Here is an 18,914-nt window from a genome sequence, read left to right on the forward strand (position 1 = left end):
GTGAGTGGTGCGCCTTTTGTCCACGAGAGGCGCTGATATATTCAAAAGCTTGTCAGCTTGTGTGATACAGTGGGGCTTTCAAATTTGGGAAACATTACCTGGATAAACTTTTGTTAAAGCGAGTTTAGTGTTTGTTAAATGAGCAGATGGTAGTAAAAGGAAACGTTCGTTGTAGCAAAATTTGGTTGTGTGAATGTTCGTTAAGCGGGGGTTGCCTATTCACCTAACCCTCTGGTGCCTAAAAAAACTGAGCGATAGTGGAAAACGCGATAATGGAAGTGAAGAATAAATAGGAAATAAATAAATTGGTGCCTCAACCCAGAAATTTTCCTAAAAAAACCAGCTCTGAACAACAGAACACCATGTGTGAGATTGAAGGATGGCGGTGGTGGTGATGGTGAGCAGAATGACCAGAACCAATCAGCTCCCTTATTCAAATCATGTGACGTGAATACACAACGATGATTGGCTGCTGGCTCCTCCTCCTCATGATCATCATCTTTCTCCCACTCCACATCTTCCTCCTCCTCCTCCCCCATCTAAAACATTTGTCAGTGTGTGGTTGGGATATGGGTAGTACTACTACTTCTACTACTATTTCTACTACTGCGGGTGCGAGATAACGACTTTCCAGATGCACTAAAACTGAATTTTGCAGATTTTCATAACTGTGTGGTAACGCCTAAACGCGATAATGGAAGGGCACGATAACGGAGGGTTAAGTGTATATCTAAATTTTCTCTCTCAACACTGTCACATCAATCAATTCCCCTTCTACATTCCTAGATATATGCAAGTAATCTGTTATTACTTATCAACACTCTCTTCACCTCTCTCTGAAATATACATACCTTTCTCCTTAAATCAGACAATACCAATTGCAACATCTAAAGTTTGGTAAATAATCCTTTTCACACACATGTTCCTGTCTCACCTGGTGTACTCCCACGAGTGTGCTGGTGGCTGCTGCTAACAGGATTGCTGTGTAATGATGGCTGGGCTGGTTGCTGTAGTGTCTGCTGCTGTTGTTGCTGTGGCTGCTGTTGATTTTGTTGCTGCTGCTGTTGATTTGGCTGCTTTGGCTGTTGTTGTTGCTGTTGTTGTTGTTGTTGTTGCTGCTGCTGTTGTTGCTGTTGATGGTGGAGATTGTGGTGGTGGGGGTGGTGTTGTTGTTGTTGTTGTTGTTGTTGGTGGTGGTGGTGGTGGTACTGCTGCTGCTGCTGCTGCTGCTGCTGCTGCTGCTGCTGTGTGTTGTTGTTGTTGTTGTTGCTGCTGCTGCTGCTGCTGATGAGGAGAGGTTGAGGCTGAAGGAAGGGGAGGTGATGTTCGCTGAAGAGGAAGCGCTGGCCCAGATGAGAAAAAACTGTTGTTGTTGTCTGAGAACAAGGAAACAGTAGCAGCTGAACGGGAGAACTGCTGTGGTAAGGAGAGTGAGGAGGAAGGTTCCGAGGAGGAGGAGAGGGAGGAAGGAGGAGTGGGCAAGGGAGAGGACTCGTCTTGGCACAGCCCCTGCACACATGACACTGGCACAGGAGAAGAACATGGAGGGGAGGAGGAGATAATGGCACCATCAAATGATGGAGGAGGAGTGGTGGAGGCGGAGGATGTGCAGCTTTCTTGGCCTGAAGATGGTGAAGAAGTGGCCACAGGGCTAACACTGTGACTCATCATGTCAACCCCAAGTCCATTACTGCTGCTGCTGCTGCTGCTGCTGCTGATACCATTTGTGCTGATATTACTACTACTGCTGCTACTACTCGTATTGCCTGATCTTTCTCTTTCTTTACTCCCCCTGAAATAAAATTGTCAAAATGAGTGACACATTACCAACATTAAAAGACAATAATCTAAATGTTTCTGGTCCCACCTTAAGTTAAGGAACATCAAATTAGCTTAACCCCTTCAGTACTGGGACACATTTTTACCATGGGTTTGGATGTGATTACACAATTTAATTTACATTAGGAAGGGTCTGTGAAGGTCAAACATCTCTTAACATACCATATCTTAACATATTAACTATCCAAAGACAGTCTTTGGATTCAAGAAACAAATTAGAGATCTTAAAGCAAGTGCCAAACACAAATTAATTCAAGGACAATTATTCATTTGATTATGGTCTCAAGGGGTATCAATCATTTAGGAATTACACACTGACAAGAGTTAAATTTACAACTTAATTTGGTCATCCTGCTTTGCCAAAAACATATTTGGTTTCACCTGATCTGACATATGATACTAATAACAAAGAATTCAGCCACACCACAAAGCCATACCACACCTAGCTACACTACTTGTATCATGCCCACTCACATCATACAAATGCATCTCACCATAAACCAATTACCCACAACAACCTATCACACTGACTGAGTCACATCACACCTAATTCAACTAACAATATCATAACTCACATCTCACTCTCTACCCCATGCCGCACATCCCATTCAACTACACCACACTACACAAAGCACCCTGCCATACAATGGACACAAACCTATATCATGACACACTTCACTCCAGCTATTTAAGTCTCCACCACACTTGATCACTCTACAACACCTCATTTACATCACTGAAGCCACAAGGCAATCCATACCACAGAAACCTATATCAAAGTAAATTTCACATACAGTCACACAAGAACTAATTTGGGAACAATAAAAATCAACCTACAAAGCAAACCATATCACTCCCAGTCAAAGAACAAAATCAAATTGTAACTTCATCAACTATAATAATTATCACTGAAAAATCAAACGTCACCTCACAGGTCACTAAAGATTAGCATGAGTTTGGCACTTGTAGAGGATATGTGACAGAAGAATATGCTACATTAATAAATGTCTGATATAAAAAATAGTATTAGCAATATTACTGTAATTATTTTGATGCTTTATCATCACCACTAAAGCTATTGAAGCATATCATAAATCACTTTCAATAAATAAAGATATATAATTGCAATACTATTTGCCATTAATAAAAATTTACCTTTTACTGACATTGTTGTTGTTGTTATTACTATCATTATCAGTATGTGGCAGAAGAATATGCTACATATACAGATGTCTGATTCAAAGAATATTAATAGTAGTACTGTAATTATTTTTCTAATAATTTATCATCACCACTAAAGTTATTGAGGCATATCATAAATCACTGTCAATATATATATATATATATATATATATATATATATATATATATATATATATATATATATATATATATATATATATACAACTGAAATACTATTTGTCATTCATGAAATTTACCTTTTACTGACGATGTTGTTGTTATTATTATTATTATTACTATTGTTATTATTATTATGTTCATCTGTTGGGGTGTGCCTTGCTGAGCCATTGCTTCTGTCTGCTCTGCTAGATTTAGACTTTTTTCCTTCCTTCGTAGCTGTTGCTAGGCAAGGCCAGGCCTCTCCTGTGCTTGGAGCTGAAGTGTGGGTGTCCTGCAACATTTTGGGGGCACTGTTCTCCTTACCCCCTCCTGATGAGCCTTTTTTACTGGAATTTCCACTTCCTGAGCTATTGGCTTGTGTTGGTGGTGCAGGAGTACTGGGAAAACCACAGAGATGCATGTGATTACAATGCAGGCAATAATATTGTGAGAGTATAACATGTGAGGAAAAATTTTGGTGAAAAGAAGCAAAGAGTTAAGTAGAAATCCATCAGCTACTATCTTCTTCAAAAAGCAATCAGAGTATAGAATACCTTCCATAATTTTGTACCATCAAGTTTTGTGATTAAGAGTTTTGAGTAGTTCTACATTCTTACTGTCCTGACTTCACACATTATCTGCTAAAATTCTGCACTTTTGATCATTCTTTTTCACTATTGGTGTCACACAAGCAGCTTAAACATTAGTCATGACAGCTTACACACACACACACACAACTAGGTGAATACACAAGGACAGAAGAAAGATGAAGAAGTGCAGAATCAAAATGTCAAAGATAGGTCACTTAATGCTCACATGGTAAACTGTGGTTGAAGAATCAGTTTGTCAAACAGTTTGATTCATGTTTTTTTTTTTTTAAGATACAATCACATGACTTGGCATTACATACAGTAATGTGATATTTAACCACGATGTACAGATGCCAGTACTTTTGAATCCTTGCCAATCCTGCCCATATTAATTCTCAATAGCAACAATTGATAGTCCCACAGCAGGTTAAGGTTTCAGTTTTCCTTTGATTGGTTAAATCCCTTAAAAAATATTATGCTTTTCGGTTTCACCCACTTGACTTTCCCCACCTGGTCCATGTCCTGTCTCCCCCTGTGATCAGAGCTTCACCCTGTCATCTCCCTCTCCACCATACTCCTGTGTGTGTGTGTGTGTGTGTGTAATTCACTGTTTGATCTGCTGCAGTCTCTGAAGAGACAGCCAGACGTTACCCTACGGAACGAGCTCAGAGCGCATTATTTCCGATCTTGGGATAGGTCTGAGACCAGGCAGTGCGTGTGTGTGTGTGTGTGTGCATGTGCATGTGTGTGTGTGTGTGTGTGTGTGTGTGTGTGTGTGTGTGTGTGTGTGTGTGTGTGTGCGTGTGTGCGTGTGTGTGTGTAATTCACCACGGTTGCCTACTGGTCACCCAGTCAGCCTTCTCCATTATGGAATGAGCTCAGAGCTCACAGATCAATCATCAGGCCACAACACACTCCACACACTGGGAAAGTGAGGCCACAACCCCCGCTATTTTCATGGTAACTGTTCTACTGATCTTGCTAACTGCATGCCTCCCCTCCTCCTGCGGCCACGCTGCACAAGGCTTTCTTCTTCCTCTCATCCCTATTCTGTCCAACTCTCTAATGCAAGAGTTAACCAGTACGCTCAATCATTCATCCCTTTCACTGGTAAACTCTGGAACTCCCTCCCTGCATCTGTATTTCCAAATTCCTACAACTTGTCTTCTTTTAAGAGGGAGGTATCGAGGCATTTGTTCCCCTAATTCTGGCTGACGGTTTTGGCACTTTTTGTACTCTTTGGAGAGCCAGCGCTCAAGTGGGCTTTTTTCTAACTTTCTTTTTTTTGCCCTTGGCTGGCCCTCTTCCCTAAAAAAAAAAAAAAAAAAAAAAAAAAAAAGTTACATCCCATACCTAATTGCTGCTAGGTGAACAGGGGATACACATTAAGAGGCTTGCCCATTTGCCTCGCCGCTCCTGGGACTCGGCGTATTTACCTAGTTGTATTGTACAGGATTTGAGCAGGGTTCGGTGTCCTGTCTCCATTTATCCAATTTTTCTTTAAAATTATGCACATTATGTGCTGTAACAACTTCATCACTCACTGCATTCCACTTTTACACTGTTATATGAGGTGTATTTTCCAAAATTTTTCACACATTGCCTCATCCTAATCTTCTTTACATGTCCTCTTGTCCTTCTAACTTCTTCTGTCACCAGCACCAGGTTCTCCTTGTCTATCTTTTCAATGCTATTTACTCTGTTATACATTGTTATTAGGTCTCCTCATTCTCTTCTATCTTGTAAGGTTGGCAGTCAAATTTCCTTCAGGCTTCTTTCATAAGTTATGTCCCTTAGTTTCAGCACTATCTTTGTAGCTATCTTCTGAATCCATTCTAACCTTCTTATATCTTTTTTTAGAGCTTGGTGACCGCACCACTGCTGCATATTCCAGCTTAGGACGTACCATGCTTGTTATATATATAATTTTTTTTCATCATATCTTTGTCCATGAACTGAAATGCCACTCTTATATTAGTCAACATTTTATATGGTAATCCAAATATCTTACATACATGTTTTTAGGGGTTCAGATTTTCCTGTAAAATCAACTCCTAGATCTTTTTCCTCTTTAGTCTTCATCTCTCATCATATAGTTCCATACCGGTCTTCTCTTACTCTTTCCTAGTTCCATTACAAGACATTTTTTGGCACTGAACTCCAATTTCCACTTCTTACTCCACTCATAGATTTTGTTAACATCTTCCTGCAACAGCAAATAGTCCTCTCGGGTTTTGATTACTCTTAGCAGTTTTCCATCATCAGCAAACAAATTAATATCTGTTTACCCATTGTGAATGTCATTTACATATATCTGGAACATAATGAGGGCTAACACTTACCCTTGTGGCACTCCACTTGTTATTTTACCCCAAGATAAGTATGTTTCTCTGATCACAGTTCTTGTCTCTAGTTTCCAAAGTAGTCTGCCATTAGGGACTTTATCAAAAGCCTTTTTTTTATATCCAAGTATATTGTGTCCACCCATCCAAATCTGCTTTCCAGTCCTTCTATTACTCTTGAGTAAAAATTTGATAAATTTGACACACAAGACCATCTTATCATGAATCAAACTTGTCTATTTGATATAACTTGTTCTATTTTCAGATGTGTAACCCATTTTTCTTGGATAACTATTTTGCATAACTTCCCCACAACACCTGTAAGTGACAACGGTCTGTAATTTAATGGCTCAGTTGCCTTTCCTCCTGTAAATATCTGTATTACATTGGCTCTCTTCCATTTTTCATTTAATGAACTTATAATCATTTCCCAAATTGGATTTAACAGCTGCTCTTTTACATTCTTTAAGCACCCAGACTGATACACCATCTGGCCACATTGCTTTTTTGACATCTAAGTTATCTAATAATCTTTTAATTTCCTTTTCGTGCACTATAATTTCCTGCATTCCTCGGCAATGCAATGGTGACCATTCTAATACCTCAAACTACCATCCTATAGCTTTAATTTCTTGTTTGTCTAGTTTTCAAAATCTATCCTCAATAGGAAGATTCCCAAACATCTGTCGCTTCACAATCTTCTGTCCGATTGCCAGTAGGGCTTCCATCAAGGCCGCTTTACATGTGATCTTCTGGCTTTCCTTACTGAGTCTTGGTCATCCTCTTTTAGAGATTTCGGTGAAACTTTTGCTGCTGCATTAGATATATCAAAAGCTTCTGATAAGAGTCTGGCACAAAGCTTTTATTTCAAAACTGCCCTCCTACTGTTTCTATTCTTTGTTCTGCCACTTTATTTCAAGTTTCCTTTCAGACTGTTCTATTGCAGCCATGATAGACAACCACTGTTCTTCTACATCTATGAGAATTGGTGTTCCTCAGGGTTTTGTCCTGTCACCCTCCCTCTCTCTTTTATTCATCTTAACCAAACTTCTTGCCCTATCCACTCCTACACTGATGATACAACCCTAAATTTTTCTATTTTTTTCAGCAATGACCAACCCTTTAGGAAGTCAACAGACCATGCAGGGATGCCACAGAAAGCCTGACTTCTGATATTTCTAAGATTTCTGATTGGGACAGAGAAAACTTAGCAATGTTCAATACCTCAAAAACTCAATTCCTCCATCTATCAACATGACACAACCTTCTTCAATGACACTTAGCTGTCCCCATCTTCTACACTGAATATCCTAGGTCTGTCCTTTACTCATAATCTAAACTGGAAACTTCTCATTTCATCTCATCTCTTGCTAAAATGGCTTCTATGAAGTTAGGCATTCTGAGGTGTCTCTGCCAGTTTTTCTCACCCCTCCAACTGCTAACTCTGGAAATGGGTCTTATCTGTCTTTGTATGGAATATTCTCTGCATGTTTGGAGGCTTCCACTCACACAGTTTTGTTAGATAGGGTGGAATCAAAAGCTTTTCATCTCATCAACTCCCCGTCCTCTTACTGCCTGTCTTTAGCCTCTTTCTCACTGCCAGAATGTTGCATCTCTTGCTATCATTTGTTGCTATTTTCATGCTAACTATTCTACTGATCTTGCTAACTGTATGCCTCCCCCTTCTCCTGTAGCCTTGCTACTCAAGGCTTTCTTCTTCCTCTCACCCCTATTCTCTCCAGCTCTTTCATACAAAAGTTAACCAGTACTTACTCATTCATATCTTCCTCTTGTAAACTTTGACTCTCTGCCTATTACTTTATTTCCATCTTCCTACAATGACTTTTTTTTTTTTTTTAACCTCTTCAATACGGTGACGCCTATGTGGGCGTCATGAAGCCCCAGTAGCAAATACGGTGACGCCTACGTAGACGTCATATTTCTTTTCTGAGCTTTCTTCAGTTCAGTTGTCCCGTATAGTGTGTTGGATACCAACTACACACACCGTATGCTGTCCTTGAAATCCTAGTGCTCCTCCCACCATCCTTGTCTCCACACAAGCTACATGCGTCCCGCCTTGTGTCTAAAATTACCCAATGGCATAGACTGTTCCCATCTCTCTCTCTCTCTCTCTCTCTCTCTCTCTCCATTCCCTCCCTCCCCATCTCCCTCTTGAAAGATAAGTTACATGCGTCCCGCCTTGTAACATTCGTGAAAACACACACACACACACATGCTGCGTCATCCATCGGTACCGACTTAGCGCGGTGCCCACTATTGTGCGAGCCTTAAATAAATAAGTAAATTAATAAGTGAATTCTAGGTTAAGTTAGATCCATAGTTAGGTTAAGCATTTCAGTTCATTGTTTTAATGTCCCCCCCCCTTGTACATTTTCAGTGTAATTTTTTACATTGCCTAATTAATAAACCGTATATTATTATTATTATTACATACATACACACACACACACACACACACACAAAATACAAAAACAAATTTTCTAATCTCTCTCTCTCTCTCTCCCTTCGTTTCCCTCTCCCTTCCCTCCCTCCCCCTCTTCCTCTCGAAAGATAAGCTACATGTGTCCCGCTTGTGTCTAAAATATTAGCAAATGTCACACTCACTCTCTCTCTCTTTTTCTCCAAAGAGAGAAGCGACCACTTTCCTCTTCAACGGTGATATAATGACTAAAAAATAGCAGCATAATACACAAAGACGACAAGTATGACAAGCTTGCATGAGTTTCCCTCGGGCGTGCGGCACTACCACCCGTATATCATACAGGCGGGCTTTTTTAACATCCGGCGCGAAGGGGTTGTTAAGAGGGAGGTATCAAGACATTTGTTCCTTACTTTTGGATAACTCTTAATAACTCTAAGGAAACTGGTAATCCAGTGAGCCTTTTGTCTCCATTTTTTGTTGCCCTTGGCCAGTCTCCTTTCCCTTGTAAAGAAAAATAAGTGTTGTTACTGAGAAATCATATGGCCAGTATTGGCAATGAGTCAAGTATAAATGCTGATTCTTTTAACCATTCCAAATAAATAAATTCATGTAAATATAGTGGTAATTTACATGAAGCTTACAACTGTATTTAAGGAAACATGAGTGTGATCAACCCATTTCCCATTATCTTCTGACAAGCTTCTCTTGGATTCTGTCAAGCAATCACCAGCCACCATCAACTATTCACTGACCACTAGGCAGCTATACCCCTCCTCTTACTGATCCAGAAGGAGCAAACTTTGCTTCTTTATATGATATATCATATAATGCATTATAGAACTGAATATTTTACTGAAATAACAATCTTTGTCCTACACATTTCTCATTCTACTTACTTATTCTTTTCGTTTGTTGAATTTGCTGGATTTCCTAAGTATAAGTCCTGAAGCTTCTTTTCAAACTCCTGATGTTTCCCTTGCTGCATTTCTTCTTTTGTAAAACTAGCTGATTCATCTCCTGCAAGAAATAAATATATCAACAAGAGAGAAAAATTACATTAGAACCAAACATAACAATTAATGACACCATGATACATCTTGGCTAGACTTGCATTTTGCCTTAATTTTCATTGTACTTTGAGAGATAAATTCCATATTTACAAGTTCATTTTTTTATATTTGTGCATTTTCTTTTGTCTCTATATTCCCAATACTAAAGTGTCTTAGTTTAACAATTATGAGTTGTTGCAATACAGACAGGAGGAATGAGTTCTTAAAACATACTACCAATTTAGCTGTGGAGGAGAACACCATTGATGATGGCGATGGTGGAGCAGGTTCCTCCACTCACATCCATGAGTTCAAAACTTCTGTATTCACTTAACTCAAAACATTTAATGGTCACCAAAAGTGCACTACAGAACACCACCTCATTGATATGGGATTGTGGTGTTTCTTTGTAAGTAAAGAAACACTACCATGCTAACAGCAATAAAGTTAGCAAACTGAAATAGGTGTAGAAATCTCCCCATCATCAGCAACATAGCTGGCAAACTAAAAAATGCAACTATAAACTTATATTCTATACAAGGAAGACAAGACATGGTATAGGTGTGTCTTCAGGATGACTTAGCTGTTGAGCTGAAAAAATAAAGCCTCTATGGAGATGCTTGACATCAAGCCACTCTTGGTGAACTGAGCTACTATGTTTTGTTGTCTGGGAGGAGGAGGCAGTAGACACCTGCCGAAATGATAATTACTTCCAGAGAGGTCTAACAGCACTGGTTCAGAAGGTACTATGAATTTATCATTAAAGCCAGCTATGACCTCACTGAATATTTCCCTTTGTATCTCACAACAAAAAGGGGCAGTCACAGCCTGTCCTCTAAAGACAACTCTCTTTCTGCATGCATAACTATATGCACCTAGCTACACATACACTCTTCACTCAAGATTTATACTAAAAAAAAAAAAAAAAAAAAAAAAAAAAAAAAAAAAAAGTCAAGGAGTCTCCTTTCCTTTGACTTGTTTAGGAACTGGCACCTCAGTGGGCCTTCTCTTTATATTTTTTTTTGTCCTTGGTTGGTTTGCCATCATACACAGGAGAGAGAGAGAGAGAGAGAGAGAGAGAGAGAGAGAGAGAGAGAGAGAGAGAGAGAGAGAGAGAGAGAGAGAGAGAGAGAGAGAGAGAGAGAGAGAGAGAGAGAGAGAGAGAAAGAGAGAGAGAGAGAGAGAAAATCAATAACAAAGTTGGCTCACTACAGCAAAGCATTGAATCACAGCCTAATCACAGCTAAGAATCAGTCTCAGTCCAACTTGGATGGCTTCATTCAAAAATACTTCACTCAAAAATAAATAAATAAAGTAAATAAATAAATACAATAAACATATACTACATAAAAAATTAAAGAAATAAGAAATAATTGCCATAAGAACTATCTTTAAAGTAAAATTGAGACTAAGATCATTAAAAATTGCCTCACTTCAACTGGGGTTAATCAATGTAGCTGTCATAGTCTCAACAAAATTTGGTAAGTCATGAAGATAGCGACTAAATGCTTGTCATCACCAGGATTGTCTTTGCAAGAGATAGATTTTCGGCAGAAAAGTCAAATTTATTCACTAAAAGCATAGAATATATATATATATATATATATATATATATATATATATATATATATATATATATATATATTTTTTTTTTTTTTTTTTTTTTTTTTCTATGGTGGTTATATCCACATACTTCAAGGCTCTCCAATTTCATGATTTCACTGAAGAATTTGAGAATGCAGACCTACATATGAATAATCATTGAAAACTGATGTCATGCACAGATGATGATGGCAGCAAAACTTCTGACAGACATGATGTCATTAATGAGTATATAAATGTAATAATGTTGAGTACTTTACCTAATTCATGAAGGTACATGCAGTCTGGCTTAGGACATGGCTGATTCTTCATAAAATGGGAGCAATATTTAGTGGTACCCAGAGAGGCTTTCAAGGTTCGGCCATCAACATGGATGTTGTTTACCGCCTGGATGGCTCTCAAGGTGTCCTCTGCTCGCTGATAAGTCACATATGCTGATGCACTCGGCCCCTGCACAGTGTCCAACAAAACATGCTTAGAGATATTCAGGCATAAAATTTCTATATTTTTCTATAGCAAAAGCTGACACAAATATACTTTTATAGTTTAGTTACTCTAATGCATCAAATTCATACACATGATGCAATTTTGAAGCATTTTGAGTATCTAGATGCTGCACTTTTTGAAGCAATAAATTAATTTAATCACTATTGTATATCAGGTCTCAAAGTGGACGGTATCGCCCTCATGTGAACGTTGGAAGGACTCAGGAAGACGGTAAGGATAAAGGGGTGGAAGGGGGATGCCAGAACATTATAATCAATCCAATATTGTTACTGAAAATTTCCAATTTTGTTATTAATGAATCTAAAGACATACTATTATTATCAATGTCCATACATCAGAAATCAAACCATCTTAAAACTATATAAATGTGATTACTGTACCATTATACTCATGATTATTGAACTTGCCACCTCTCTACTGGACATAAAGCAATTAGGTACACACAAGAGAATTGAGAGCTAGAGGTGGGAATGGTCACTCAGTGCTACTGTAGCTACTCGTAAGAGCTAGTAAAGATGTATTAGCCTTAAGTTACTCATAATTGTATTCAGTTGTTTGTTTATGTGGGGAGGATGCTCCAGTAGTGCGAGTGGAGGCCAAGGGAATGGCAATTCGAAAAAGTTTGGGAACCACTGCTGTACATTTTGAAGATCCTTCCACTGGTAGCAATTGCAAATCAGGCCTAATAAACAATGCTGTCTTATGTGTCATCAATTCCTAATGAACAATACTGTCTTATATGTCACCAATTAAGTAATTATAAGTTCATTTGAAATATTGTATGCATTTGCTTCTTTAATAAGCTGTTAAAACATTATACCCAAGTGGACTTCATATACAATGAGGATTACAAAGAGAGCATGAGACCTTAATAAAAAAATGCTGTTTTGAAAGACATGAGTGACATCAAATGAAATAACTAATACTGTTATATTTTAAGTGCACACAATTATGTTGGTGTTAATACATATTATCATGGGTTATTAAAATACCAAGTGCCATATTGTCACTACCAAACTAGGGATATGTATATTTATTGTGGTACTTTGACTTATGAGTTGAATTCATTCAGTGACAGAGCTCATATCTCAATTTGCTCGTAAATCAAATATTTTTTTTCCATTAAAATTAATTGAAATTCCATTAATCTATTGCAGCTACTCAAAATACACCATTATTTTTTTTACATGTTTTCAGATAAGAAAAAGGTATTTGTAAATAACAAATCCTGTATAAACACAACAAAACGTAACAAAAGAGAATGTATATAAGTAAACTGGTTTTATAAAGTATTCACCTTGGAGCTCAGACAATTTGGGCTTACAGATGCTGCTGCCAAAGGTAAGGGGTGGAGGACATAGGTGGATAAAGGGGAGAAGTTTGTTTTGCTTCCTATTTTTTTCAGCTACTTTCTTTTACCATATAGTCCCAAATAATTGATTAATTCAGCCTATTCATTACACTCTTAATAATACACTTTACTGTCAAACTTAATTGCTACATTTTTTTTTTTTACATTTTTTTTGCTGAACTTAATTTTCTTCCTTGATTTTGCCTTTTTTGCCAAACTTTCCACTTTTTCATCTGCACAACATTTCACAAAATAGCTGTCCAAAGAGGTTCATCTCATCTTCCTTTTTAGTGTTTTGGAAGTGAGTTAAGCATGTGTCATTACAGTGCTACTTGCTTAGGATCCATGGTCAGACAAAAGAAATTTGGGTAAGTGACTGCACAAAAATCACAAAACACTAGCAACTGGAGCTACCTAGCAACTTGAATTTTGGCTCACAAGACAAAGGAAATTAATGGACCAGCTAGTAGATTCTCATAACTCAAGGTTCCACTGTATTCTACAATGGTTACAGATTTCTCACAAGACAGGAGACGAATTTGACAAACCTCAAGAAATTACATATACATTTTCATCATCTGAAGAACAAAGAATAAATATACTTACCTGAGATCCAGCATAGCTGGTGCTGTGATTTATTACCACTTTGTGTATTTTCCCAAATTTTCCAAAGTAGTCCTGCTTTTTTAAAGTCTGAAAAACATGTAAGAGTTATTTTCATTTAAAAACATATACAATTATAGTCTTAATCTTATAAGCTGTTACTATTCATTCTTCTGTCATGACTGGAAGTGTGATCACTATATCAAATTCTTAATACAGAATTGCAAAAAATACTTAATATCTCAGTATGATAAGACAAAAGATAATATAGTCATGGAGAGAGAGAGAGAGAGAGAGAGAGAGAGAGAGAGAGAGAGAGAGAGAGAGAGAGAGAGAGAGAGAGAGAGAGAGAGAGAGTGCAAAACTTACCTCAGCATCAGCTAACCGTGCCGACAGACCCACCACAAACACTAGATTCTTTTGAACTACTCGCACGTTGGCCAAATGCTTCCGGTTCTCTGTTACCTTCTGTTTACGCTGTGCATCCTTCTGCCGTTTTTCTTGCTTTATTCGCTGTAGGCTAAGATGTCAAGGTACATTACAACTATGATTATTGCATTCAGCTATAGTCTTTCCACTCTATGAAGTCCGTTCAGGGTGGGATAGGTATGGTCGTTTACAACTAGCCATGCTGCCAAATCAACCTTTGTACATGCATCTCTCTCTTATTTATCATCCATATGCTGTTTGAAAGTGATATTTTATGTATTGCGTGTATAGTAAAGGAAGTTACACAGTACAATGAGTGTCTATGTTTACGATGATAACGACGATTTGTATAAATTCTATGGCATGTGGCAGCGTTTTTTTCCCTAGTTGCCACGTTGGTGGTGGTGGTGGTGTCCCCTTTCATCTCTCTGCTGGGTCAAGTCAGGCCAGGCCAGAGTTGCCAGGTTGGCAGGTTTCCGCCATATATATATATATATATATATATATATATATATATATATATATATATATATATATATATATATATATACACACACACACACAAAAGGGGTTTTCTGAAAGTTTGAGAGAAATGGACCAAAACTAAGGCCGGAGTATTATTTATCATTATTCATTTCGACTTTTTCCACACTACCTAAATAATAATAATAATAATAATAATAATAAGAGAGAGAGAGAGAGAGAGAGAGAGAGAGAGAGAGAGAGAGAGAGAGAGAGAGAGAGAGAGAGAGAGAGAGATTAACAGATGGGTGGTGGGTCGGTTCTTAATCTGATAATTGGGAGTTGAACTGGCAACGTCGCACTCATGGGAATTCCAGAATGTGCCCTGCCCTGAATGGATTTCATAGAGTGGATGCACTATAGTATCATCTGCCAATTCAACTGAAAGCATCATTCCATCCAAAACAAAGATGAATACAAAGCAAAACTCAACGAGTTATTAATACAAACTAAACCTAACCTAACCTGATATTGTGTCAATCATATTAAGCAAATATTATCTTAATCCTAAAAAAGAACAACTAAGGAGTCAGTTATCCAAAAAAAAAAGCAAGGAACACATACTCTTCATGCGACAAAGGCTTGAAGTCTGCAGGGTTCTCCGGGTATGCCTTCCGACAAGCTGGACAGAGGCCATTTTCATCTGTCCGAATCCGGTGCCAGCAGAATCGACATATTTGATAGCCACATGTGCAGGGGAAGAAATTCAAGTCATCCATCTCTAGAGGTTCCATACAAAGGGGGCATTCCACCATGTCCTCACTTATGTTTAGCACCGACATGTCTTGTGATCCTGTATCAGATAGTGGATCACCTGTTGCAAAATTTGCCACATTAGAATCATTGACACAAGTATTCCATGCAATGCCTTATAGACAGAACAAAATTCATAAATACTTATGAAAAGAAATTTGAGTAATAAGTCACACGAGACAAGGTTCCTGTGGCTATGTAACAGTTACAAGATATTAAAATGAAAAGGTTTAAATTATCACAATAACATCATTCCAAAGTCAATAAAGTGGTCTTTCAGTGTTCCATATTCCATAGTGGTCTTCCTACACCTTCAAAACCTAGAATATCATGAGAGTAACTGGCAGTAACAAGGGGGCAAGTACCAACTACTGTTCAAGGAGTTAAAAGCATGTTCCATTTTATAATTTTTCTTATACACCTAAACCTCCGTTATCGTGTTTAGGCATCATTGCACACTTATGAAAATCTGCAAAATTCAGTTTTAGCGCATCTGGAAAGTCGTTATCACGCACCCATAGTAGTAGTGGTAGTAGTAGTAGTAGTAGTAGTAGTAGTAGTAGTAGTAGTAGTAGTAGTAGTAGTAGTAGTAGTAGTAGTAGTAGTAGTACCCATATCCCAACCACACACCGACGAATGTTTAGATGTGGGAGGAGGAGGAGGAGGAGGAGGAGGAGGAGGAGGAGGAGGAGGAGGAGGAGGAGGAGGAGGAGGAGGAGGAGGAGGTGGAGGGGAAGAAAGATGATGATCATGAGGAGGAGGATGAGTCAGCAGCCAATCATTGCTGTGTATTCACATCCCATGATTTGAATAAGGGAGCTGATTGGTTCTAGTCACTCTGCTCACCACCACCACCACTGCCACCACCACCACCACCACCCCTCAGTCCGGCATGTGGTATTCTGTTGTTCAGAGCTGTTTTTTTAGGAAAATTTTTGGATTGAGGCACCAATTTATTGATTGCCTATTTATTCTTCACTTCTGTTATTGGGTTTTCCGCTATCGCGTGTTATTCTAGGCACCAATTTTGCATGATAATGGAGGGTTAGGTGTAACTTAGAAATAACATAAATATGGTTTAATCTCTAATATGGGTACAACTAAGTTTTATTAACCATGGTAAAGGCTGGATCTCCAAATCCGGCATAATTTCAATTTCCGGAAATAATAAAAATTTCTCAGAATAGTACAAGTTTGCTGGAATGCCGCTATGACATTGTGGTTCATGTATTTTTCTGTATCCTCCTGCAAGCATATTTACTTGTACAGTTAATATTTATCATACTAGAACGTTACAGTTATAATGCAAGCTGACTAAGACTATGCAGGGTTTTTAAGGTGATTACTTAAGGACAACCTGTAATCTGAATTTTCCATAATACGGCAAGCCTCAGATTTGGCAGTTGCCAGATTTGGGAGTTTCAACACCTGTACTGTAATGTTACTTCTTAGTTGTAGGGGATATATAGAATAAAATACATAACTCCATTTCATGCTGGTTGGTATTGGTCCTCTTGTTGAACACAACTACTTATATGAAATTGATATTAAAATTACCTTGCATTCTTGAACATACTCTGACTGACTCTAGACAAGATATCATGTGAGAACAAGAAATGACATGGGGGCACATGTTACCTCAGTAACTTGGATGAAGTTGGTGACAAAGGGTTAGGCTGGAACTGCCGTGAGACAACCAGAAACCACACTTCAAGTCAAGTGGCTTCAATTAACAGATTTAGGTGGAAGGCCTAGGAAATTAAAAAGAAAAGTACAAATGGTAGATTCAATTCATGAACTCACCATTTAGATTTAAGCTTAGTTATTACAATAATCACTTTACAAACGAGACAATTCTTGATGCAAAGTAATGTTAAATTCAATACTTTACAATCTTTAGCTATGTTTTTTTTTTACTCAAGGGATAAAATTTGATCATAAAAACAAAGTTGAGAGTTAATGTCAATGATGGTTCACTGCATGACTCAAAGGTATTAACTATATACTACTTTTTACCCTTACCATCAGTTGATTTGACAACTAATAACAAAGAAAAAGGATATAACTTTCCCACTAAGAATTAACTACTGCTTCAGTGACCATCAACACTTATGAGCCTAATTTGTGTGTGTGTGTGTGTGTGTGTGTGTGTGTGTGTGTGTGTGTGTGTGTGTGTGTATTTACCTAGTTGTATTTACCTAGTTGTAGTTTTACAGGGCCTGGGCTTTATGCTCGTGTGGTCCCGTCTCCATATCTACACTTATCCAATATTTCTTTAAAACTATGTACACTCTTTGCTGATACCACTTCCTCACTCAAACTGTTCCAAGTCTCAACACATCTTTGCGGGAAACTAAATTTTTTAACATCTCTCAGACATCGTCCCTTCCTTAGTTTCTTACTATGTGATCTTGTACTTCTAAAGTCATATTCTTCTCTCAGGATCAGTTTCTCATTATCCACTTCATCCATTCCGTTAATCAATTTATAAACTTGTATCAGATCCCCTCTCTCTCTTCTCTGCTCCAAGGTTGGTAGATCCATTGCCTTTAGTCTCTCCTCATATACCATCCCTTTAAATTCTGGAACCATTCTTGTAGCCATTTTTTGTAGTCTCTCTAATTTTCTTATGTGTTTCTTTTTATGGGGAGTCCACACAACTCCTGCATATTCCAATCTAGGTCTTATTTTAGTACTTATCAATTTCTTCATCATTTCCTTGTCCATATAGTGAAATGCTACTCCAATATTCCTTAGCAAATTATATGTCTCTCTGAAAATTCTATCAATATGGCTAACCGGTTGATTATTTTCTTCCATTGTCACTCCCAAGTCCTTTTCCTTTTTTACTTTTTCTAGTTCTACTCCATCTCCCATCTTATAGATTCCCACTGGTCGTCTTTCACTTTTTCCCATTTCCATGACATGGCTTTTGTCCACATTGAATTCCATCTCCCATTTTTTGCTCCATTTCCAGATCTTGTTTAAGTCTTCCTGTAGTATTTCACAATCCTCTTTTTGTTTGTGTGTGTGTGTGTGTGTGTGTGTGTGTGTGTGTGCGTGCGTGTGTGTGTGTGTGTTTACCTACTTGTGTATTACGGGGCCCGAGCTATGCTCTCTGTGTCCTGCCTCCTTGGCCACTCCTGTCATATCTCTCTTTCATCTGATTGAAACACACTGCATCAGTTTATTCCACTTATCAATACTACGATGCGGGAAACTGTACTTTCTCATGTCATTTAGACAGATGTCTTTTATTAGTTTTTTTTCCCACGTCCTCGGATATGATTACTTGTGGTCACCTTTATCAATTCTCTGTCCAATATGTCAATCTTGTTTACCAATTTATACATAGTTATCATGTCTCCCCTTGTTCTTCTCTCTTCTAATGTGGTCAGCCCCAGTTTCCTCAGTCTTTCCTCATAGTCTAACTCCCTGAGTCCTGGTACCATCCTTGTTGCCAGCCTCTGTACCCTTTCCACCTTCTTCACATTTTTCTTCATATGCAGTGACCAGACAAAGCTGCATATTCTAACTGGGGTC

The 18,914-nt window shown here is 38.2% G+C and overlaps 1 protein-coding gene across 1 annotated transcript in view; it reads right to left on the reverse strand.

Moving 5' to 3' along the window:
• Positions 1 to 15,432, reverse strand: part of LOC123506064 (alpha-protein kinase 1-like) — a 49,552-nt gene extending 34,120 nt beyond the window's left edge. Inside the window, 8 exon segments of the mRNA XM_045257914.1 lie at positions 935 to 1,268; positions 1,270 to 1,792; positions 3,279 to 3,578; positions 9,452 to 9,572; positions 11,467 to 11,656; positions 13,671 to 13,757; positions 14,037 to 14,187; positions 15,183 to 15,432. Of these exon segments, the coding sequence (XP_045113849.1) occupies positions 935 to 1,268; positions 1,270 to 1,792; positions 3,279 to 3,578; positions 9,452 to 9,572; positions 11,467 to 11,656; positions 13,671 to 13,757; positions 14,037 to 14,187; positions 15,183 to 15,400 (1,924 nt within the window). The 5' untranslated portion in view covers positions 15,401 to 15,432.
• Between the last annotated feature and the right edge of the window lie 3,482 nt (positions 15,433 to 18,914).

The sequence above is a fragment of the Portunus trituberculatus genome, chromosome 19 (assembly GCF_017591435.1).
Source record: "Portunus trituberculatus isolate SZX2019 chromosome 19, ASM1759143v1, whole genome shotgun sequence".
NCBI lineage: Eukaryota > Metazoa > Arthropoda > Malacostraca > Decapoda > Portunidae > Portunus > Portunus trituberculatus.